The sequence below is a fragment of the Hyperoodon ampullatus genome (assembly GCF_949752795.1).
Source record: "Hyperoodon ampullatus genome assembly, chromosome: 14".
Lineage (NCBI taxonomy): Eukaryota > Metazoa > Chordata > Mammalia > Artiodactyla > Ziphiidae > Hyperoodon > Hyperoodon ampullatus.
Genome location: NC_136927.1, coordinates 19172035 through 19190203, shown reverse-complemented (window position 1 = coordinate 19190203; position 18169 = coordinate 19172035). Strand labels below are relative to the sequence as shown.

Sequence of the window (18169 nt, the reverse complement as noted above, 5' to 3'; positions counted from 1 at the left end):
TGTCCTTGTGTGGGGGATCGTGCCGCAGCCATTTGACCCCTGCCAATTCTCTCTCCTAGCATGGTGAGACACAAGGATGTTGGCTACTCCGAGGAAAAGGATGTGAAGACCTGTCCCCGGGACTCTGGCTACGACAGCCTGTCCAACAGGCTCAGCATCTTGGACCGGCTCCTGCACACCCACCCCATATGGCTGCAGCTGGGTCTGAGCGAAGACGAGGCAGCAGGAGTCCTACAGGCACAGCCTCCGGGGGTAAGACTCAGAAGCGGGAAAGCAGGTGGAGGCGGGCAGCGCTGCCGCTTCCTTAAAGAGAAAGACGTGGAGTTCCAGAGAGTTCTTCCCAGCCTGCAGGGAGCACGGTTCCCAGTGTGTACCTCGTTACAGTGCAGAGGAATTCTGGAAACTCTGGAGGCAGCTCCCAGGAACAGAGCCCTTCGTGATTTGTCTTTCTGCCTTCCTCTGCCCGGTGACCATGTGTACCCAGGTCTGCAGGATAACCGGGCACCTGGGTCCTGAGGAGGGGCCGCTGGCTGGAGGCCCTGGGCCTGCCTTCTGGAGATCTGACGTTGGGGATGAGTCTGGTTGTGGGGTCCTCAGTGGCCCCTGTGGTTTTCCTTTCAGTATGAGCCTGGGAACCCTGCCAGGGCCCAACCATCCAACGTGGGACCCAGTCTTCAAAAGTTCCATGTCCACAGTCTCGTCTGCTCTGGCTGTCAGTGTGATCCTCCTGTCCTTGGATTGTCTCAGGGACAAATCAAAGTCCAGTTGGGTTTTTTCAGCTCCCCCCTACCCAAGACCAGTCTCATCTTACTCAAGCCCACTCCATGATGCTAGAGAAGTTTCTCAGAAAATGTTATTCAGTGATGGGTAGGTATTTCCTGTGCTGTCTGTCATGGTAGCCACTTGCCTCATGTAGCTATTTAAATTACATTAATAAAATAAAATAGAATAAAAAATTCGGTTCTTCAGTGGCATTAGCCACGTTTTAAGGGCTCACTAGTCCCAGGGCTTGGTGGCTACCATACTGGATGGATAGAGCAAAGTAGTGACCATTTCCACCATCATAGAAAGTTCTACTGGACAGCGCTTGTGTACAATGTCTACTTCCAAAACAAGGATAAATATAGTAAATCACAGATAAAATAATACTGGAAACAACACACAACAAGAGATAGAAACTAAGAAATAGATGGAGAGGCAAGGAGAAAATTCCTTCAGTAGCTGGCTGAAGAATGTTGTAACAGTTGGGCACAAAAATAAACTTTTAAGTTTCCTATCAACCAGAGCTTGTCAGTTATCACTTTTTGACTTGTAAGTGAGTCTTTGTTTCTCATCTGACAGAAGCAGACAGGACTAAGTCCTCTGCTGGAACACACTCAGGGTGACAAGCGCAGTATTCGATCATCTCTGCAGAGAATTCCTTGGCCAGCGTGCCGGGTTGTTGCCCTTGGTTTTGGTCTGTATAATCAGGACCCCCTTCTGTGAGGCCCCCACTTTTTTCAGGTTGAGTTGTCTGCTCCTGTATTTCTACAAAAAAAATTCTAAAGAGGGAGGTTGCCATGTTGCTAGGCAACAATTCCCCTCCCTGCCCATCCCCACTCCTGGTGTCAGGCATGTCCATTCCTGCTGAGACCTGATGGGGAGCAAGTCAGGCAGAAGGTTCTCCACCTACCTGAGCCCTGGGCAGGACCTGCCTGATGGGGTGGGGCAGGCCAAGGGCGGGGTGAGGACGGGAGAGGCCACGGTTCACCAGGAGAAGTGAGGACGCTGAAGAGAAGGAAGCCAGGTGTGTAAAGGAGAGAGATTTGAAGGACCCGCTCTGGTGGCATCTGGTCCTTGGGCTGCCACCATCCCTGATTCATCTACAGCCTAAGACAGTGGCTGGCAAACTGTTTCTATAAAGAGTCGGAGTGTCCCTATTTGGGGCTTTGTAACCCATACAGTCTCTGTCACAGCCACTCAATTCTGCCATCGTAGGGCAGCCATAGCCATAGACAGTATGTAAGCCAAGAAGCAAGGCTGTATGTCAATAACACTCTGTTTGTGAAAGCAAGCGGCAGGATGGATTTGGTCTGTAGGCCATGCTTTGCCAACTGTTGACCTAAGGTTTCAGATGTTCAGGAGATACAGCTTAGAGGTTGTGCCCTCCCTGACCCCAAGGCTCAAGGAGATCCCACCTCCCTAAGGGAGTGATACTTCTTTCCACCAACCAGCAGCTCCTCCCACCAGTACTTTGGGGCTTTTACTCAACCCGATAGCATTGAGGAAACACCTGCTTAAGCTTCAGGGTGCCCCAGAGCCATTGACTCCCAGAGCTGGCAGATTTTTTGGCTGCCTCCCTATGGGTGCTGGGAAAAAAGAGGGAACTTAAGATCTTCCGGTCTCCTTACCAGATACCCAATTCCCATTACCCCTCCTCCCCAAAAAATCATCTTAGGAGCTATTGACTGGACATCGAGAAAGAAATGAAGATTAGGTGGAAAAAGTAAAAGGCTGTAGAAAAGCAGGAGAGAGTAGGTATCCAACTGCAGAGGAAAGAGAAGTAGGTAAAGAAACAGGACAGGATGGGATCCTTGGAGAAGGCTCATGTACCCCAGGAGGGAACAAGGACGCAGCAGATCACCACACTGCAAACTCCAAGAAGTGCCATTTGATTTGTTGTCTAAGTAGATGGCACCCCGTGGAGTTGTGCAGTGCATGGCCTGCACAGCAGTACGCGGCATACTCACCTCTGCAGTGACAGAGGCTAGGATGGTCTCCTGAGATCAGCACCAGAAGTTGGGTGGGTTTAAACATACATCTAGGGCTTCCCTGGTGGCGCAGTGGTTGGGAGTCCGCCTGCCGATGCAGGGGACACGGGTTCATGCCCCGGTCCGGGAAGATCCCACATGCCGCTGAGCGGCTGGGCCTGTGAGCCATGGCTGCTGAGCCTGCGCATCCAGAGCCTGTGCTCCACAATGGGAGAGGCCACAGCAGTGAGAGGCCCGCATACCGCAAAAAAAAAGCAAAAAAAAACCCCATACATCTAAAGACATTATTTGCAACTGGACGGAGCTGTCACAAAGTGAAGCGAGTCAGGAGTAAAGTTAGGACTGCCAACTCAGTGTTGGCTGTGGCAAACCTCAGAGCCCAGCTACCTGTCTCCCAAGGGAAGTTGCCATTTTCAGCTCCAGCGGATGTGGCCGTGCCTGGTCTTGCCTTATCATCCCATTCTCCAAGAGAAGCTAGACATTCGGATTTTAATGTGAAAAACAAAACACCTTGTGCTTTTTCACTGTTGGCAACAAATTCAGATTTCTATCTTAAATACACACATAAGCCAAATTAGCCAAAGAACTTCTAATTCACCACCTATGGCTTAGCCACGTTACCTGTGTCTAGAAATTTAGGGTTCGTCAACCAGGATGCCTTTATCAGACACAGGCTAGAGAATATGTACCGTGAGCTGTAAAGTAGTCACCAGACTGAAAATGCTTTTGCAGACTTAGCCTCATGGAGAAGGTTCTGTCAAAGGGAAAGTGGGATTCTCCTGAGGCCAGTTACCAAAGAAGGGCATCTGTGGCCTGCTTGCTCATCACCCCTCTCCATGGCAGTAGTGTTCTGCCTTAAGCCGTGTAGTTTGGCTACAAGAGGGGTTCCACTCATGGATGCTGGGTGTGCAGGTGATCACATGCCCAGGTCCCAGCCTTTGAGATGTTTCCTAAGCTTGCATTTTTTTTCCCTCCCCTAGATCTTCCTGGTTCGTAAATCCACCAAAATGCAGAAGAAAGTCCTCTCCCTTCGCCTGCCCTGTGAATTTGGAGCCCCACTCAAGGAATTTGCCATAAAGGAAAGCACATACAGTAAGTGGTCATCGGGTGGTTAGGTCCCGGTGACACGAGGGCCTGGGGTCTTTGAGCAAGTAGAAGAGGCGAGAGCCTGCACTTTGAGACAAACAGATGTGGGTCTGTGTCCCAGCGCTATCGCCTGTCCCCAGGATGACTGGGCAGGTAACCTACCCTAGGAGCCTCGGTTTTCTTATCTGTATAGTGACATCTGTATAGTGTTAACAGTTCAGTTAAACAACTTGTGTGCAAGGTTCGCATTCTACTGCCTGGCATATGGCAGGGGCCTAACAGAGGCTGGTTTCCTTGCCCTCTTCCCAGTCATGCAGGGCGTGGTCCCCAGGTTTACTGATGACTAAGCTGCAGGGTGGGCTGCACCGCTGAGCCTTTTTATGGGCTCTCACACCAAAGAGTGTGTCTGCACAGCTCTGTGAATAGTCCTTGAGGGGATATGTTCCCTCTAGGGCATCACTGTTCAGTGTGCTATGAAAGGCAGCTGATCGTAGGCAGAAAAATGGACTGGCTGAAGTTTTGGAGGGACAGTGGTCAGGAATGTTGGTTTCTTTCTGCTGAACCATGGTCATTGGAAATCTGAAATCTTGGAAGGCCAAGTTTTCAATGGGAAAGGGAACAAACAGTCCTGATGTCCTGCCAGGCTCCCAGCAGCAATCAGAAGATGGACCTACACCCCCACGGGGAAGGCTTCACTGAGCCACGGGTGAGCAAGCTGAGGTGTGAAGGCGAGTTTGGATGCTGGTCAACTGTCCAATAAGGTGATGGAGACCAGGTTCTCGTTATAACCTGAGCAAGACTCAGTCCCTGCCTTTGAAGGAGCCGAAGGTCCTGAGACCAGTTTCAGGGCAGATACTGGCTTCCACTCAGCCCAGAGTTCATTGTCTCACTGAGCCCAGGAGTCATTAACTGGGTCTGGAGGAGGTGTTTCTGGAGCAGCCTCTCTGTGATGTATGACTGGCCTCAGGTCCCATGATGTTTTCCCTCCAGGCCTCTCCCAAGGTCCCTGGCTTCAGGGAAAAGCTTCCACGTGCAAAGTCATCTGAGCAGTCACTGAACCTGGCTAATGATCCGCCAGTTTATTTACATTAGGAGGGAATCAGAAGGTAGATTTCAAACCCACCATCTGAAAGACAATGAATTAAATACTAAATGAAGAAAGGTGATTCCGAGTTGGCTTTTGAAGCTCAGCTAGCCAAGAAGTGATATATCTAAGTGTTTTTTTTTTAAATTATATATTTACTTTTGGCTGCATTGCGTCTTTGTTGCTGTGCGCGGGCTTTCTCTAGTTGCGGCGAGCGGGGGCTACTCTTTGTTGCAGTGCGCGGGCTTCTCATTGCGGTGGCTTCTCTTGTTGCAGAGCACGGGCACTAGGCGCACGGGCTTCAGTTAGTTGTGCCACACAGGCTCGTAGTTGTGGCTCACGGGCTCTAGGGCGCAGGTTCAGTAGTTGTGGCGCACGGGCTTAGTGGCTCCGTGGCATGTGGGATCTTCCCGGACCCGTTTTCCCTGCATTGGCAGGAGGATTCTTAACCACTGCACCACCAAGGAAGTCCCCTAAGTGGTTTTTAAATACCTTCTAACAGCCAAAGTTAACCATGATAAGTTAGCCTGCAAATCCCTCCTTCCCCTCCTGCAATACGTACAGTTAGTGTTTGTACTTCAAACTTTTCTTGTTGTTCACCTGAGGTCCCTCCCAGGCTGAACAATTTTCCTCCCTATTTTGTAAAGACTTCTATCACTTCCCTAGTCCTCTCCAGGTGACTTAAAGTGGCTGAAAGAGCTAGTCTGAGCAAAGAATTAACCTGCCTATAACTGATTACCACAAGGCCGCAGTCCCACCAGGATGGCCCCTTCCCGGCCAGGGTCTACCTTCTCTGCAAATTGAGGTGCACTGAGAGAAGAAAGGCTGGCTTTAAAAACATAGATATTTTGTCATAACATCTGGACAGTGTGTTTCATAATAAGTACCACCTCATATCTGTGTAGATTTCTTTCACACGTTACTCCATTTTTTTTTAATGTTCATTTATTCACTTATTTGGTTACGCCAGCTCGTTAGTTGCGACATGCGAACTCTTAGTTGTGGCATGTGTGTGGGATCTAATTCCCTGACCAGGGATTGAACCTGGGCCCCCTGCATTGGGAACGTGGAGTCTTACCCACTGGGCCACCAGGGAAGACCCTAAGTTACTACATTTTTTTAAAAAATTGCAGTTCCCACTACTATCCTTCTGGGAGACAAGGGAAGTACAGTTATTGTCCATTTTACAGATGAGAAAACCGAGGCTCAGAGAGGTTAACCTACCCCAAGTCCAGTCCCTTTTACTTAACTCATGAAATTGTGGTGCACATGTATGTGTGTTTCTCTTTCTGTGTCTGTCTGTCTGTCGCTCATGGTATATGTGTGGAGGTATAGATGTGTTTTGGGTGCTACAGAAATAGTAAGCGAAATAATACAATGTAAGAAAGTAATAAGCAAAATAAATGAGGCTATGGAAGGGAGAGAAACTCATCTGATTGAGGAAATGAGGAAATCTTCACACAGCTGAGGCTCTTTGGAATGTTGCTGGAAGAATGGCTGCAGGGGTGGCATTTCAGCAAAGAGGGAGTGAGGAGCGGTTGGCAAATACATGAATTTTTGAAGTTAAGCCACTCTCTGTTCCATCATCTAGAAGATGTATGAAATGGCACACCATCTTACCAGAATATTTCTTGCACGCTTGCACGCTTGGTGGTGGTGGTGGGAGTGGGTAGGGGCTAAGTAAATGAATTTTAGAATCTTTCCTACAGAGTTGAACTCAAAGCTGATTTATGAGGACCCCGTGTTATCCTCCAAGCCTCGAGCTCCTTCTCTGCCTCGTGTCTGTACCAGAAGTGGCCCGTTTTGGCAAAGAGGATTGTGACCCAGGAGGTCCAGCCCGGGAGGGTCAAGGGCCGGTGGGGCCTTGGTGTCCCCCAAGCCCTGTCTCCTGATGGCCTCTCACTCCAACCAGTCTGGCCCCTGGACCCTGCCCAGCTTTGCGTCCCAAACTTTAGCTGTGTCATTTGAGTCTGCGCTGGTCTGTTTACCAGGCACTGGAGCACGTGCTCCAATGAGTCAGGGGCCAGACTTCTAGGCCCCCGACTCCTCCCCTGGCCTGTGTCTGGCGGCCGCACAGCTGGTTCCTGTCAGCCGTGCGAGAGTCAGTCAGGGAGCACAGAGATGCTCCTGCCCTCGCAGCAGGCAACATCCAACATTGAGGGCCTTTCCTTTCCCAGGATGCACTCAGGGACACTCAGCTCATTTCCAAACTCTCTCTTTTCCAGCCTTTTCCCTGGAAGGCTCAGGAATCAGTTTTGCGGATTTATTCCGGCTCATTGCTTTCTACTGCATCAGCAGGTAAGGCCTCTTCATCTCCCGATTTCAAGCCCCTGCTTGGCGTGTGCACTGTCACCGGTCCCCGGGTTTCTTGATTCGTCCTGGGCGCAGGGCTCTGGAAGGCTTGTCATCTATTGAATGTCCCTGGAAGGATTGGCCCCTGAGGAGAAAGGGTCACCAGGCCCCCTGTGCCAGGCTTAAGATCAGAATAACTAGCCCAGCCCCTCTAAGTGTAAAATAACACGCACACGCAGAAAGGGACCCGTGATGCAAGCGTGTAACATTTAAAGGTCCCTGATAATGTTTCTGAAAAACCCCCAGTGGATGCAGTTCATCTAGAAATGTGGTTCCTTCAACCAGTCCATAAATCTTGCATCGCTCTCCTTCAGGCCCGCTGGGTACCCCTGTCTTTTTTTGTAACTAAAGGGACTGTTTCAGTCTACATGAAGCCAAGCCCCAAATCCCGATGTTAAAAGGTGTCAGGGGAATGCAAGTTGGGGAAGGCTTTCTTCTTTCTTTTCTGTGAGCCATCCCAGTTTCTCAAGTCAAGGGTTCTTTGCATGAATGAGGCTCAAAACTCATCGTCTGCAGAGGTCGATGTTGCCTCCCCTCAGATAGCCTGGCTCAGTTGGCCTCCCTTGTTTTTCTTGTGCATCTGTCGCAGCCGATAGAGCAGAGATGGGCTAGATCCTTGGGGGTTGGGGGGAGGGTAGGCACCAAGCTGTCCACTCCTGGAGGTCCCCAGGCCAGGCCTGCCGAAGCTGCAGTCAATGGCCTGATGGGGGAGGGCACTTCCAGAGGGGGAACCCAGCGGGAAAAAGAGGGGGGCTTCCTCCAGAATGGGACCAGAGCCCTGTGAGTGCCCTGCAGGGGCCGCCACCTGCCAGGGTGTGGGCAGGAGCCCTCACCTGTGTGAGGAAGTCCGTCCAAATCGAGGAGGCCAGTGCAGAAGCCTTCACATCCCCAGGGATGCACACCTGCCCTGGCATGAGCCTGGCAGCCCCTGGGAGTGACTGTCAACCCTGGCATGTCGGTCAGAGGTGAGGCTGGCCGACACGTACACGTTATAGTTTGCTTCTTGATGAGCCTGCTGTTGTTGTGAAAGATCATCCCACCTGTAAAACAGGATTTGGCAACCATGCACGAAAGGTACCATCTCTCCCCTCAGTGGTCACTGTAAACTAAGTGCCGCTGTCTGGAGTCACTTGGTGACTGAAGGGGACAGAGTACCTAGAAGCCTTGGTGACCCACAAAGCATGATGCCAACACCAGATGCTCACAGGGAAATCCCTGCGTTGACATTCTGTGATTAATAGTCAGTCTTCTCCTCTTTAGAGATATGACATATAGAGTCAAATAATATTAAAAAAAATAAATCTAGCTTATGCGTGCATTAAAACTCTTGAGTGAAACGTTTATACAGAAGATGACTTTATTTTGTCTGTTATGCAAGTTTCAGAACCAGGGTTAGGTGAGAAGGAGGCACCCCCTCTTGTGTGTGTGTGTGTGTGTGTGTGTGTGTGTGTGAGAGAGAGAGAGAGAGAGAGAGAGAGAGGGGAGAGGCTGTGTCATGCCCTTGGCTGGCACGTCGGGAGAGTACTCACGCACAACATCTAATTTTCTAGTCGATCAAAGCCTAAAACCACCCATTAGTGAATGACAGGTGTGGTTTCCTGTCATCTCTGTCATTAAGGAAAACCCAAACCAATTATGCAATATTTAGGCTCTAGGTACTGCACTGGGCAAAGTAAAACCTTAAAATAAATGTAGGTTGGTTTTGTTATGTGTGGCTTTCCTCCCCATTGCCTTAAGAAAGTAGGTTTTCATTAAGTGGGTACAGCCACGGAAATACAGATTTGCATGATGCCTTGACGTTACAAAATTCTGGTCTCAATAGTCTTCATTTAACATTATAATCAGGGCCACGGCCTCTCCTGGGTCCGGCAGCAGCTCTTATACAAACGCTGCATCCCCTGACGCCCCACCTGCTTCATCCAGAACAGATGCAAGTGGACGAGGTGCTCACAATGTCTGGGGACAGATGAAAGGGTCTCCTGGAAGCAGGAGGTGACCCGGGCTTAATACCCCAGGAAAGAGGAGCCTCCCGACTGCCAGCTCCTAGTATTTATGCGAGCCCTCGTGTTCTGCTCTTTCCATAGACCTTACTAATTTGTTATTCATTGTCAACAGCCTCAAGGGTTCCAGAAGTCTCCAGTCATCCAGATTTAATCTGATTCAGCCTACAGTGTTGCCCAATCTTACTGTAAACAACTAGTTGTTTGGTATAGTTATTTTCTTCAGTGGAAATGTTCAGGTCATCTTGTGTTGACAAAACACAGGCAGGAGCTCTGAGCTTTGTCCTCACTCTCTCCACCCCAGCCACGGGGGGGAGGGGGGTCTCCTTGCTGTTCTTCATACATGCCAGACCCTCTCCCACCCCAGGGCCTTTGCACCTGCTGCTCCTTCTGCCTGGAATGTTCTTTCCCTCATAGTTTACTTCCTGGCCACCTTTAGATCTTCAGTCAAATGCTACCTGCTCACGGAGCCTTCCCTGGCCAACTCTCACACTTGAACCCTCATTATTTTTCCCCTTTTGTGCTTTACTTTTATCCATGGGGCACATCCCCTTCTCATGTAGTCTATGAATTGCTTTATTGTTCTCTGTCTGCTGGCGTCTGCTGGAGTGAAGCTCTGTGCAGGTGGAGACTTTGTCTGTTTTGTTCCCAGCACCTGGCACATCATAGATGACCATAGACTTTGCTGGATGGATGAATGAATTCTTTCTTTGTAATACCAGTACCACCACTGAAAAAAATAAGTCCTTTTCTGATAAGTCACCCTTGTCGTTGCGTATTCATGCATCCATTTATTCAAAACACATTCTCTCCCTGTCTGTGTCAGGCAAGGCCCTGTGCTGAGCCCTGTGAGGATTTCATCAGTGCTTAGAGCATGATCCTAACCCTTGTGCATGAAGATGAACAAGTGCTTTTTAAGGCTGCCTCTGCCCTTTCGGAGAAAGCTGGAGGTCATGGTGGCGACGCTATGCCCTGGCCGCAGCAGGACCCTGGTGCCAGCCCAGCTCCTTCCTCTTGGGCCTGCTGGTCTGTGATGCTGCAGTGCATTTGTTTCCTGGTCTACACATGGTGTGATGCTGCTTGGGGGCAGGGTTGTTGCATGAGGTCCTTTAGATTTGCCTTTCTGCTCAAAGCATGGCCCAGGGTCAGGGAGCTTGACAGAAACGCCCAACCTCCGGCCTCCCCCAGACCTGCTGAGTCAGAGTGCAGCCTCACAAGACCCCCCAGGGATTCAGGTGCACATTACAGTTAGAGAAGCACTACCTTAAGACTCCAGAGGGAGTTTTGTCCCCAGCACACAAAGGACAATACATGGATGGGCTGTAGCTGGAACACGTCACAAATAAAACCAACAGACATTCACTGAGAATCTGCCGTGCGTAAGGTAGTGGGGTAATACGTTTTGGTTTAGGATCACACATTCCTGCCCAGGGAGTCGGGGCCCAACATTCAGAGCATCTAGCAAATCAATACCTAATGTGTTATTTGTATGATGGATCCACCAACATAGTTAGTGATTCTGATATTAACTCTAGATACGGCTTAGCTACCCAGGAAGGCAATTTGGTCCTCGCTGCAAATACTGAAACCATGCGGGCTTGTCTCTCAGCCTGTTGTGCGTGTGTTAACACAGGCAGGAGTAGTGATCCCACAGTCCTATCAGTAAAGACGAGTCTGGTTGGGTATGCTGTGATGTCTGTGTGGGACATCTGAAATAGTTTAAGCTATAGACAAACAACAGGGACCTACTGTATAGCACAGGGAACTATATTCAGTATCTTGTAATAACCTATAATGGAAAAGAATCTGGAAAAGAATATATATGTATAAAACTGAATCACTTTGCTGTATACCTGAAACACTGTAAGTCAACTATACTTCAATTAAAAAATAAAACAAAAATAAATAGTTTAAGCTAAAACATCTCTAGGATGGAAATGAAAGCAAGAGACAGGACAAGACGTGTAATTACATGTATTCTCTCTTTTGAAAAATCAGGGACGTCCTGCCGTTTACCTTGAAGTTGCCTTATGCCATTTCAACAGCCAAGACTGAGGCTCAGCTTGAAGAACTAGCCCAACTGGGACTAAGTAAGTGGGTGCCCCTGCCCAGTTTCTCTTGATGTGAATGCATGGAGCAGAACCAATGGCTGATGATACATTGTTGCATCAAAAAGCAACCCTCATCTCCATGGTGGAACTCCATGAGGCCCTGAGTCTCACCTTCTGAGAGTCTTTTTTTAAGTCAAATGTCTAACCAGCTCTCAGAGGCAGGTGCCAAGTTTGCCTGAGTAGCCCACGAATTCTCCCCAGCGTCTCCCGTCGATGAGTTTGAGCTCCCCAAAATGTCCAAGTCTTAAGGTAAGGTGAACCTCTGTCATGGGTCCTGCCCTTCTGTGGCATCTTGCTGGGGAAAGGCCGTGCCTGATGGACAGGGAAAGCCAGTGCAGGCACCTCCTGTGCATGAGTCTTATTCTAGAGGAACATACGGTATTGATGGCATTTCTGTGCTTTGAGGAATTTGACAGCGCAGGCTTCCAGAGTAACATCTGTCTCAGTTCCTCTCTTGCTCAGTTCCGGCCCTGGTGTTCTGGGCCACGTCCCTTACACCGCTGTGCATCCTCACTCCGGCCAGCTGGGTGCTCGCTTCCCCTCCTGTCCTTTGCCAATGCCCCTCAACCCAGCCCCGTGGCGGACGGTGGATGGCAGGGGCTCAGGACACACCACTCCCCCAGTGTCACTTCTTGGTTCTGTTGCCCTGGGGAACCCGTGTGGGTTTAACTTTCACAAAAAATGTTTTCCTCCTCGATGGGAAGGGGGAATTCTCTTAAGATTTTGGGGCTTCAGTCTTCAGATAGCTGAACAACCAGGCCATGGTATTTGAGTTTATATACCAGTATAGAGTATTTGAGTTTGGGATTCTGAAGTGCAACTACCAGGATTCCAAGGACCTAAGAAACTGTGATACTTGACCCAGCGAATAAGAAATATATGTGTCCCCCCTTTGGCCAGTTTGCCCCTAAATCTAAAGAACTTGTTCTGAAGCGGGTACCATTGCCAAGAGAGCCTACAAAATGCATAGAGAAGCCTGGAGGTAGATTCACATTCCCCTCTGAAACTTGGATTGTTTTAAAAGAATTGCCACATGCATCTGAGGCCTGTCTGACGGGCAGCTGGGTTTCAGGATTGGGAAATAGAATCCAGGTAAAAATATCAGGGCCACATAAAATGTCCCTGCTGAAAAGTCACGCCATCTCTGCCACCGAGGTTTACACACCTTTGGAGAGAGTTTAAAACATTTCCTGAATTTAAGGTCAGATCATCAACTAGATGATAGGCCTCTTGAGGACATGCACCAGGTCTCTGTTTCCTCTGGTGACCTCCATCCCCAGGACTCCTGGTTTGGTGGTCAGCCTGCTGTGTGTGCTTTGTGCCAGGGCTCCAGGACCAAAGTATCAGGGACAGCACTTGTGCCCTGCAAAGATCGAAGCAGAAAGAGCTTGCTCTGGTGGCCACTCCCCGGAAGCCAATAAGGTCTCATTAATAGATATTCAATGTGTAATTGTCAATGTGCACCTTATCCATTTCGTGAAGAGACAGCGCTTTAAAACATTCTGTACCTAATTTATTTGTTTGTCCAACCAGTCTTTCTGGAGGGTCTGCTATGTGGCAGGCCCTATGTCCCACAACAAGGGTTCAAAGATGCATAGGGTCCCTCCCTCTCCCCCACTCCCCAGGTTTAGTCTGTATGGGAGGAACACATAACACGGGAACTAAGTGTTCTAAGTTTGTAAAGTCTTACAGCGGTGGCAGCGGGAGTCTAAGGAGGAGGCAAAGGAGGTGAGAGCTGCTCTACACTGGCCAGTAGAAATAGATGTAAGGCAAGCCCGTGTGTGCCTTTAAATTTTCTAGTAGCTGCATGAAAGAAAATTAAAGGTGCAAGTAATTTTTACAATTTACTTAATGTGATATCTGCAATGTTATTTCAATAGATCATCCCTATTTTTTAAAGTATTGATCAAATATTTTACCTTCTTTTTTTCATGCTAAGTGTTTGAAATCCAGTATGTATTTTACCCTTATAGCACATCTCTGTTCAGGCACTAAATTTTTGTCAGAAATACATGGATCTGTATTTAGATTTCGTTACATTTACAATTGAAAAAGTAGTTTCACATAAAGTTTCACATACTTTAGAGTGTCCCAGTAACTGAACTGAGTGTCAGTTTTTACATTTAAATTGATTCACCTGAAATAAATGGAAAATGGAGCCCCTCCGTTTACGAGCTGGATTTCAAGCGCTCACTGGCCACAGGTGGCTGCTGGCTCCCCTACTGGACAGCACAGACCTAGAGGGAAGGAAGGATGAGAGAAAGCGGGCCACACAAGTCAAGGGCAGGCATGTTCACCGCACAGACAGGACAGGGCCAGGGCTCCCAGCCTCAGCCTCTCCCCAGGCCCCTGTGACCAGCCATTCTGGGCCCTCGGGAAAGAAACACAGTTTCAGCAAAGACAACAAGGCAGAACTGTAGAGACAATAACCTATTGCAGATGGAAATTACAACAGGAGTTCAGCACCACCACCGCCTCCCTCGATTTGCGTGGAAAACAGACCCGTCTGTCAAAGGGCGCCCAGGCAGTGCGGCTGCAGTCAGCCATGTGCACCACTCCAGAGTGCTGAGCATCAACAGCCAAGGCCAGGAGGTTGTAGGATTCGGGAAGAATGGGCAGCAAACCACAAAGATGGACGGGCGAACTTGCACTTAACCTTTGCATGAGCTGGCTGTCCTGTTTTTTGCTGATGGGACCCATGAGTGCATTTTTCCTCCTTTTGGGTTTTAATGCTGAATGTGTCAAACCCCAGGCAGATTGTGTAACGTCCGCCAGGCCCAGCTGCTGGTCCTGCCCATTAAAGGGGAACTGCGGGCCCCCTGCAGAGGGCACCCCGGGAGAAGGAATCAGAAAGGATGCTGCTGCTTAGTGGGAGGACTTGGTCTTTGTGGAGCAAGTAGGGAGTCGCGTGGCCTTTTCCGAGCTCGTACTGTAACCACCCCAGTTCCTTTTTCCTCACCTGGGGAAAGGCCTGGCCGGCTCAGTGCCACGGCCAAGCCATCCCGCAAGGGCTTTGAAGGTGAAAAGCCTCCGGAGCCTTCCCACGAGCCGGCAGCTGGGCCTGGCAGCATTTCCACCCTTTCCAGTAAAGGAATGCAGTTTAAAAAAAAAAAAAAAAAGAGAGGGACAGAGAAAGAAAGAAAGAAAGAAAGAAAGAAAGAAAGAAAGAAAGAAAGAAAGAAAAACACCCCACTCCAGTGTAGCAGCGCCTCCCCTTCCAAAGCTGTGCGTTGCCAGGCAGGAGTGATTTTTTGTGAAGGACGGGCCGAGTGCACTGTATTTACATTCTTGTGTTCACTGATAATGACTTTCAGATTTTTGGAGCTCTCCAGCTGACAACAAACCCCCAAACCCTCCACCTCCCCATAGGCCTCTCTCCTCCGACGGTGTGGGTCCTGCCTCGCGTCAGCTTTGCCTTATAAATGGAGTGCATTCTATAAAAACCAGGACGCCCTCGGAGCTGGAGTGCAGCCAGACCAACGGAGCCCTGTGCTTTATTAATCCTCTGTTCTTCAAAGTGCACAGCCAGGAGCTCGGCGGAGGCCCGAAGCGGCCCTGCACCCGGACTCCCCCCGACTCGAATGGCACGGAGAGGCCTCGGTCCCCCCCACCCCGGCCCCCGCCCCCCGCTATTAATAGTGTGCACGGCAGCCCCCAGCTGTCCGGGCCCGCGGCCGCCGCGAGCATGCCGGAAACCGTGGCCCATCACCAACACGGCGACGGAGCTCGGCTTGGAGCGAAACCAACCCCCGTCCCTCCGCCCCGGCTCAAGAAGCAGGCGTCTTTTCTCGAGGCGGAGGGCGGCGCCAAGACCTTGATCGGCGGCCGGCCTCGTCCGGAGCCCGCGGCGGGCCCGGCCGGCGGCGCAGGTGGAGCCCCGGCGGCGGTGGAGGCGGTGGAGGAGGAGGCCCCGCGGGATTGCACAAGGGCCCGGCCCGCCGCCGCCGCCCCTGCATCCCCATCCCGGGCCCCGTGGCGCGGAGGCCGGCAGAGGCTGAGTGACATGAGCATTTCCACTTCCTCCTCCGACTCGCTGGACCTGGACCGCAGCATGCCCCTGTTTGGCTACGAGGCGGACACCAACAGCAGCCTGGAGGACTACGACGTGGAGAGCGACCAGGAGACCATGGCCCCCCCCATCAAGTCCAAGAAGAAGAGGAACAGCTCCTTCGTGCTGCCCAAGCTCGTCAAGTCCCAGCTCCGCAAGATGAGCGGGGTGTTCAGCTCCTTCCTGACCCCCGAGAAGCGCATGGTGCGCAGGATCGCCGAGCTGGCCCGCGACAAGCGCACCTACTTCGGCTGCCTGGTGCAGGACTACGTGAGCTTCCTGCAGGAGAACAAGGAGTGCCACGTGTCCAGCACGGACCTGTTGCAGACCGTCCGGCAGTTCATGACCCAGGTGAAGAACTACTTGTCCCAGAGCTCGGAGCTGGACCCCCCCATCGAGTCGCTGATCCCCGAAGACCAAATAGGTGAGTACCCACCTTGCCTTAAAAAAAAAAAAGTACATATATATATATATATATATATATATAATCGCTTATATGTGGAATCAAAAAAAAAAAAAAACACCCCGATGAACTTATTTACAAAACAGAAAAAGACTCACAGGCATAGAAAACAAACTTACGGTTACCAAAGGGAAAGCGGGGTAGGGATAGATTAGGAGGTTGGGATTAACAGACGCACAGTGCTCTATATAAAATAGATAACCAACAAGAACTTACTGTATAGCACAGGAAACTATACTTAATATTTCATAATAACCTATACGGAAAAGGAGGCTGAAAAAGAAATATATATATATATATATCAGTATATCTGAATCACTTTGCTAGACACCTGAAACTAACATGACATTGTAAATCAACTATACTTCAATAAAACTACAACAAATATATATATATATATCTGTAGCCTGGCAGGACAGCGCATCCTGTGTTAGTTCTCTTGGATGGAGTTTTCTCTGGAGTTCAAAACAGCATCACACTGCAGCCCCTGGGCTGATTTGAACTGGAAACACAGCTTCTTGAAGGCGACTTCACGTTATACCTGACTTGGCTGCTATGCGCCAGGCTTGGACATGTTTGGGGTGGGGGGTGACCGATGGAGCTGCAGATGGGTCTGTTCAGGGATGGAGCTTGCCTTCTGAGGGCCCGGTTGCCCACCTGATTTTGTGCTGTGTGTGTGACACGACCGTTGAGGGTCTCCTGAAGGTGCGTCTCTGCAGGTTGTGTGCAAGGAAAAGGCGTTTTTGCTGTCTTCTGAGAGGCGGGGTGTTTGTGCTGCTTTGGTTGGGAAGTGCCCTTTTTACCCTCAGGAGAGGGCAGAGCCCACGGTGTGCAGCTGGGTGAGTTTCCACAGGGAACAAGCCCCAGCTCAGCAGAACATGACAGCATCCAGAGCCCCCTGGGGTCCCCGCCTTGTCCCCCTTCTCCCCAGAGGGTAACCGCCTTGCCAGCTTCTCATCACAGAATTCAGTAAGCAGCACTGTTAGGGAGTAAGCAAAAAAAAAAAAAAAAAAAAAATCAAATGGACAAGTTGGTTTGTGTACCTTTAAACTAAGTAACATATTTGGAGGTCACATGAAAGGTGTTTTCTCCAAAGTCAAGGGGAAATACTTTCTTTATAACCTCGTTGGAGGGCTGAATTGCTAGTGATTAATTTGGCCAAGGGAACATTGAATTTGGCAAGCCATCTTTCTTTTCCAGGGCGAGAGTGTTAAGGGATTTTTTTTTTTTTTTAACTTCAGAAGATTGACTCTGAAAGGCTAATTTCAGAGACCTCATTGACTGGGCAGCAGCAGCCAAAAGAGCTACCAAACATTTCCAGGCAGTTCGTAAAGCAGAACCCCAATTTCTCTTTCTGATTGGGTCCGTTTGATGAAAGTAGTGAACAGTGTGTGGTAGCAAGTGTTGTCTCTCTGTCTCTCCCTCCTTCCTTCTCCCTCTCTCTCCCTCTCTCTCCTTTGGCAGCAGCTTTTTGATTTTCTCACAAAGGAATCAAAGCCTTGTTTGTTTTCCTATGGCTTGTGCCTGGGTTGATGGGGCGTGGTTAGAGCTGGGCTGCTGGAGAGAGCGCTGGAAGGAATGTGCCCCAGGATGTGCCTTAGAGATGGAAACGCCTTCGGGACAACAGAATAGACACCCAGGCATCCGCCCCCCCCCGTCCCCGCCCCCCAGAGCCTGCCTCTCAGAGGAGACCCGCTCAGACCCCGAACCGGCAGGAGCAGCTTCCTCTGCGGGCGCTGATGTCAGCCCTGGGCTATGTGGCCGGCAGCGCCAACCAGCCCACGGAGAGGAGGCTCCTCCCTGGGGAACCAGGCCTTGCCTTCCTTCCCTGCCGATGCTGTGAGCACCAGCCAAAGCGCGAAGCTCTCCTGCCAGCTTCTTTGTGGGTGAAATTCAGAGAGGGTACTTGCTCTTGGAGCTCCAAATCTCCTTTTCTCCAAAAACAAATTTGAATTTGGCCAGCAGTCTTTGCTGCAAACACTTTGCTGCTCTGGAAGGATGCAGCTTTCAATTTAAAATCTAAGGTCGTAAGGAGGAGGGCAGCTGACGTCTAGGGCGCCCCTAATTTGAGCCAGGCCGCCTGTCCAAGCGATGGCAGTGGGTCCTGGCCTCAGCCCAGTGAAGCAGGCATCCGTGCGCCATGTAGCAAGGCAGGGCTCTGCCAGGTGCAGCGGGGTGTCCCAGGGCCACGCCGGCCAGGAATTAGCCCGTGCAGCTTCTGAACTTCCTTCTGTCGGGTTCAAAGGCCGTGGTTTTTGAACCTCACCCCTTCTCC

The 18169-nt window shown here is 50.3% G+C and overlaps 1 protein-coding gene across 3 annotated transcripts in view; it reads left to right on the top strand.

The window, feature by feature from the left end:
- Positions 1 to 18169, top strand: part of RIN2 (Ras and Rab interactor 2) — a gene marked incomplete at both ends in the record, with an annotated part of 102572 nt that overhangs the window by 63003 nt on the left and 21400 nt on the right. For 2 of the 3 annotated variants that reach the window (XM_079718311.1, XM_079718312.1), the window contains 5 exons: positions 60 to 252; positions 3731 to 3842; positions 7146 to 7218; positions 11271 to 11362; positions 14698 to 15855. In XM_079718311.1, coding sequence (XP_079574437.1) covers positions 60 to 252; positions 3731 to 3842; positions 7146 to 7218; positions 11271 to 11362; positions 14698 to 15855 — 1628 coding nt within the window. Of the gene's footprint in view, positions 1 to 59; positions 253 to 3730; positions 3843 to 7097; positions 7219 to 11270; positions 11363 to 14697; positions 15856 to 18169 lie in introns of all 3 variants that reach the window. The other variant, XM_079718313.1, reaches the window with a different exon arrangement.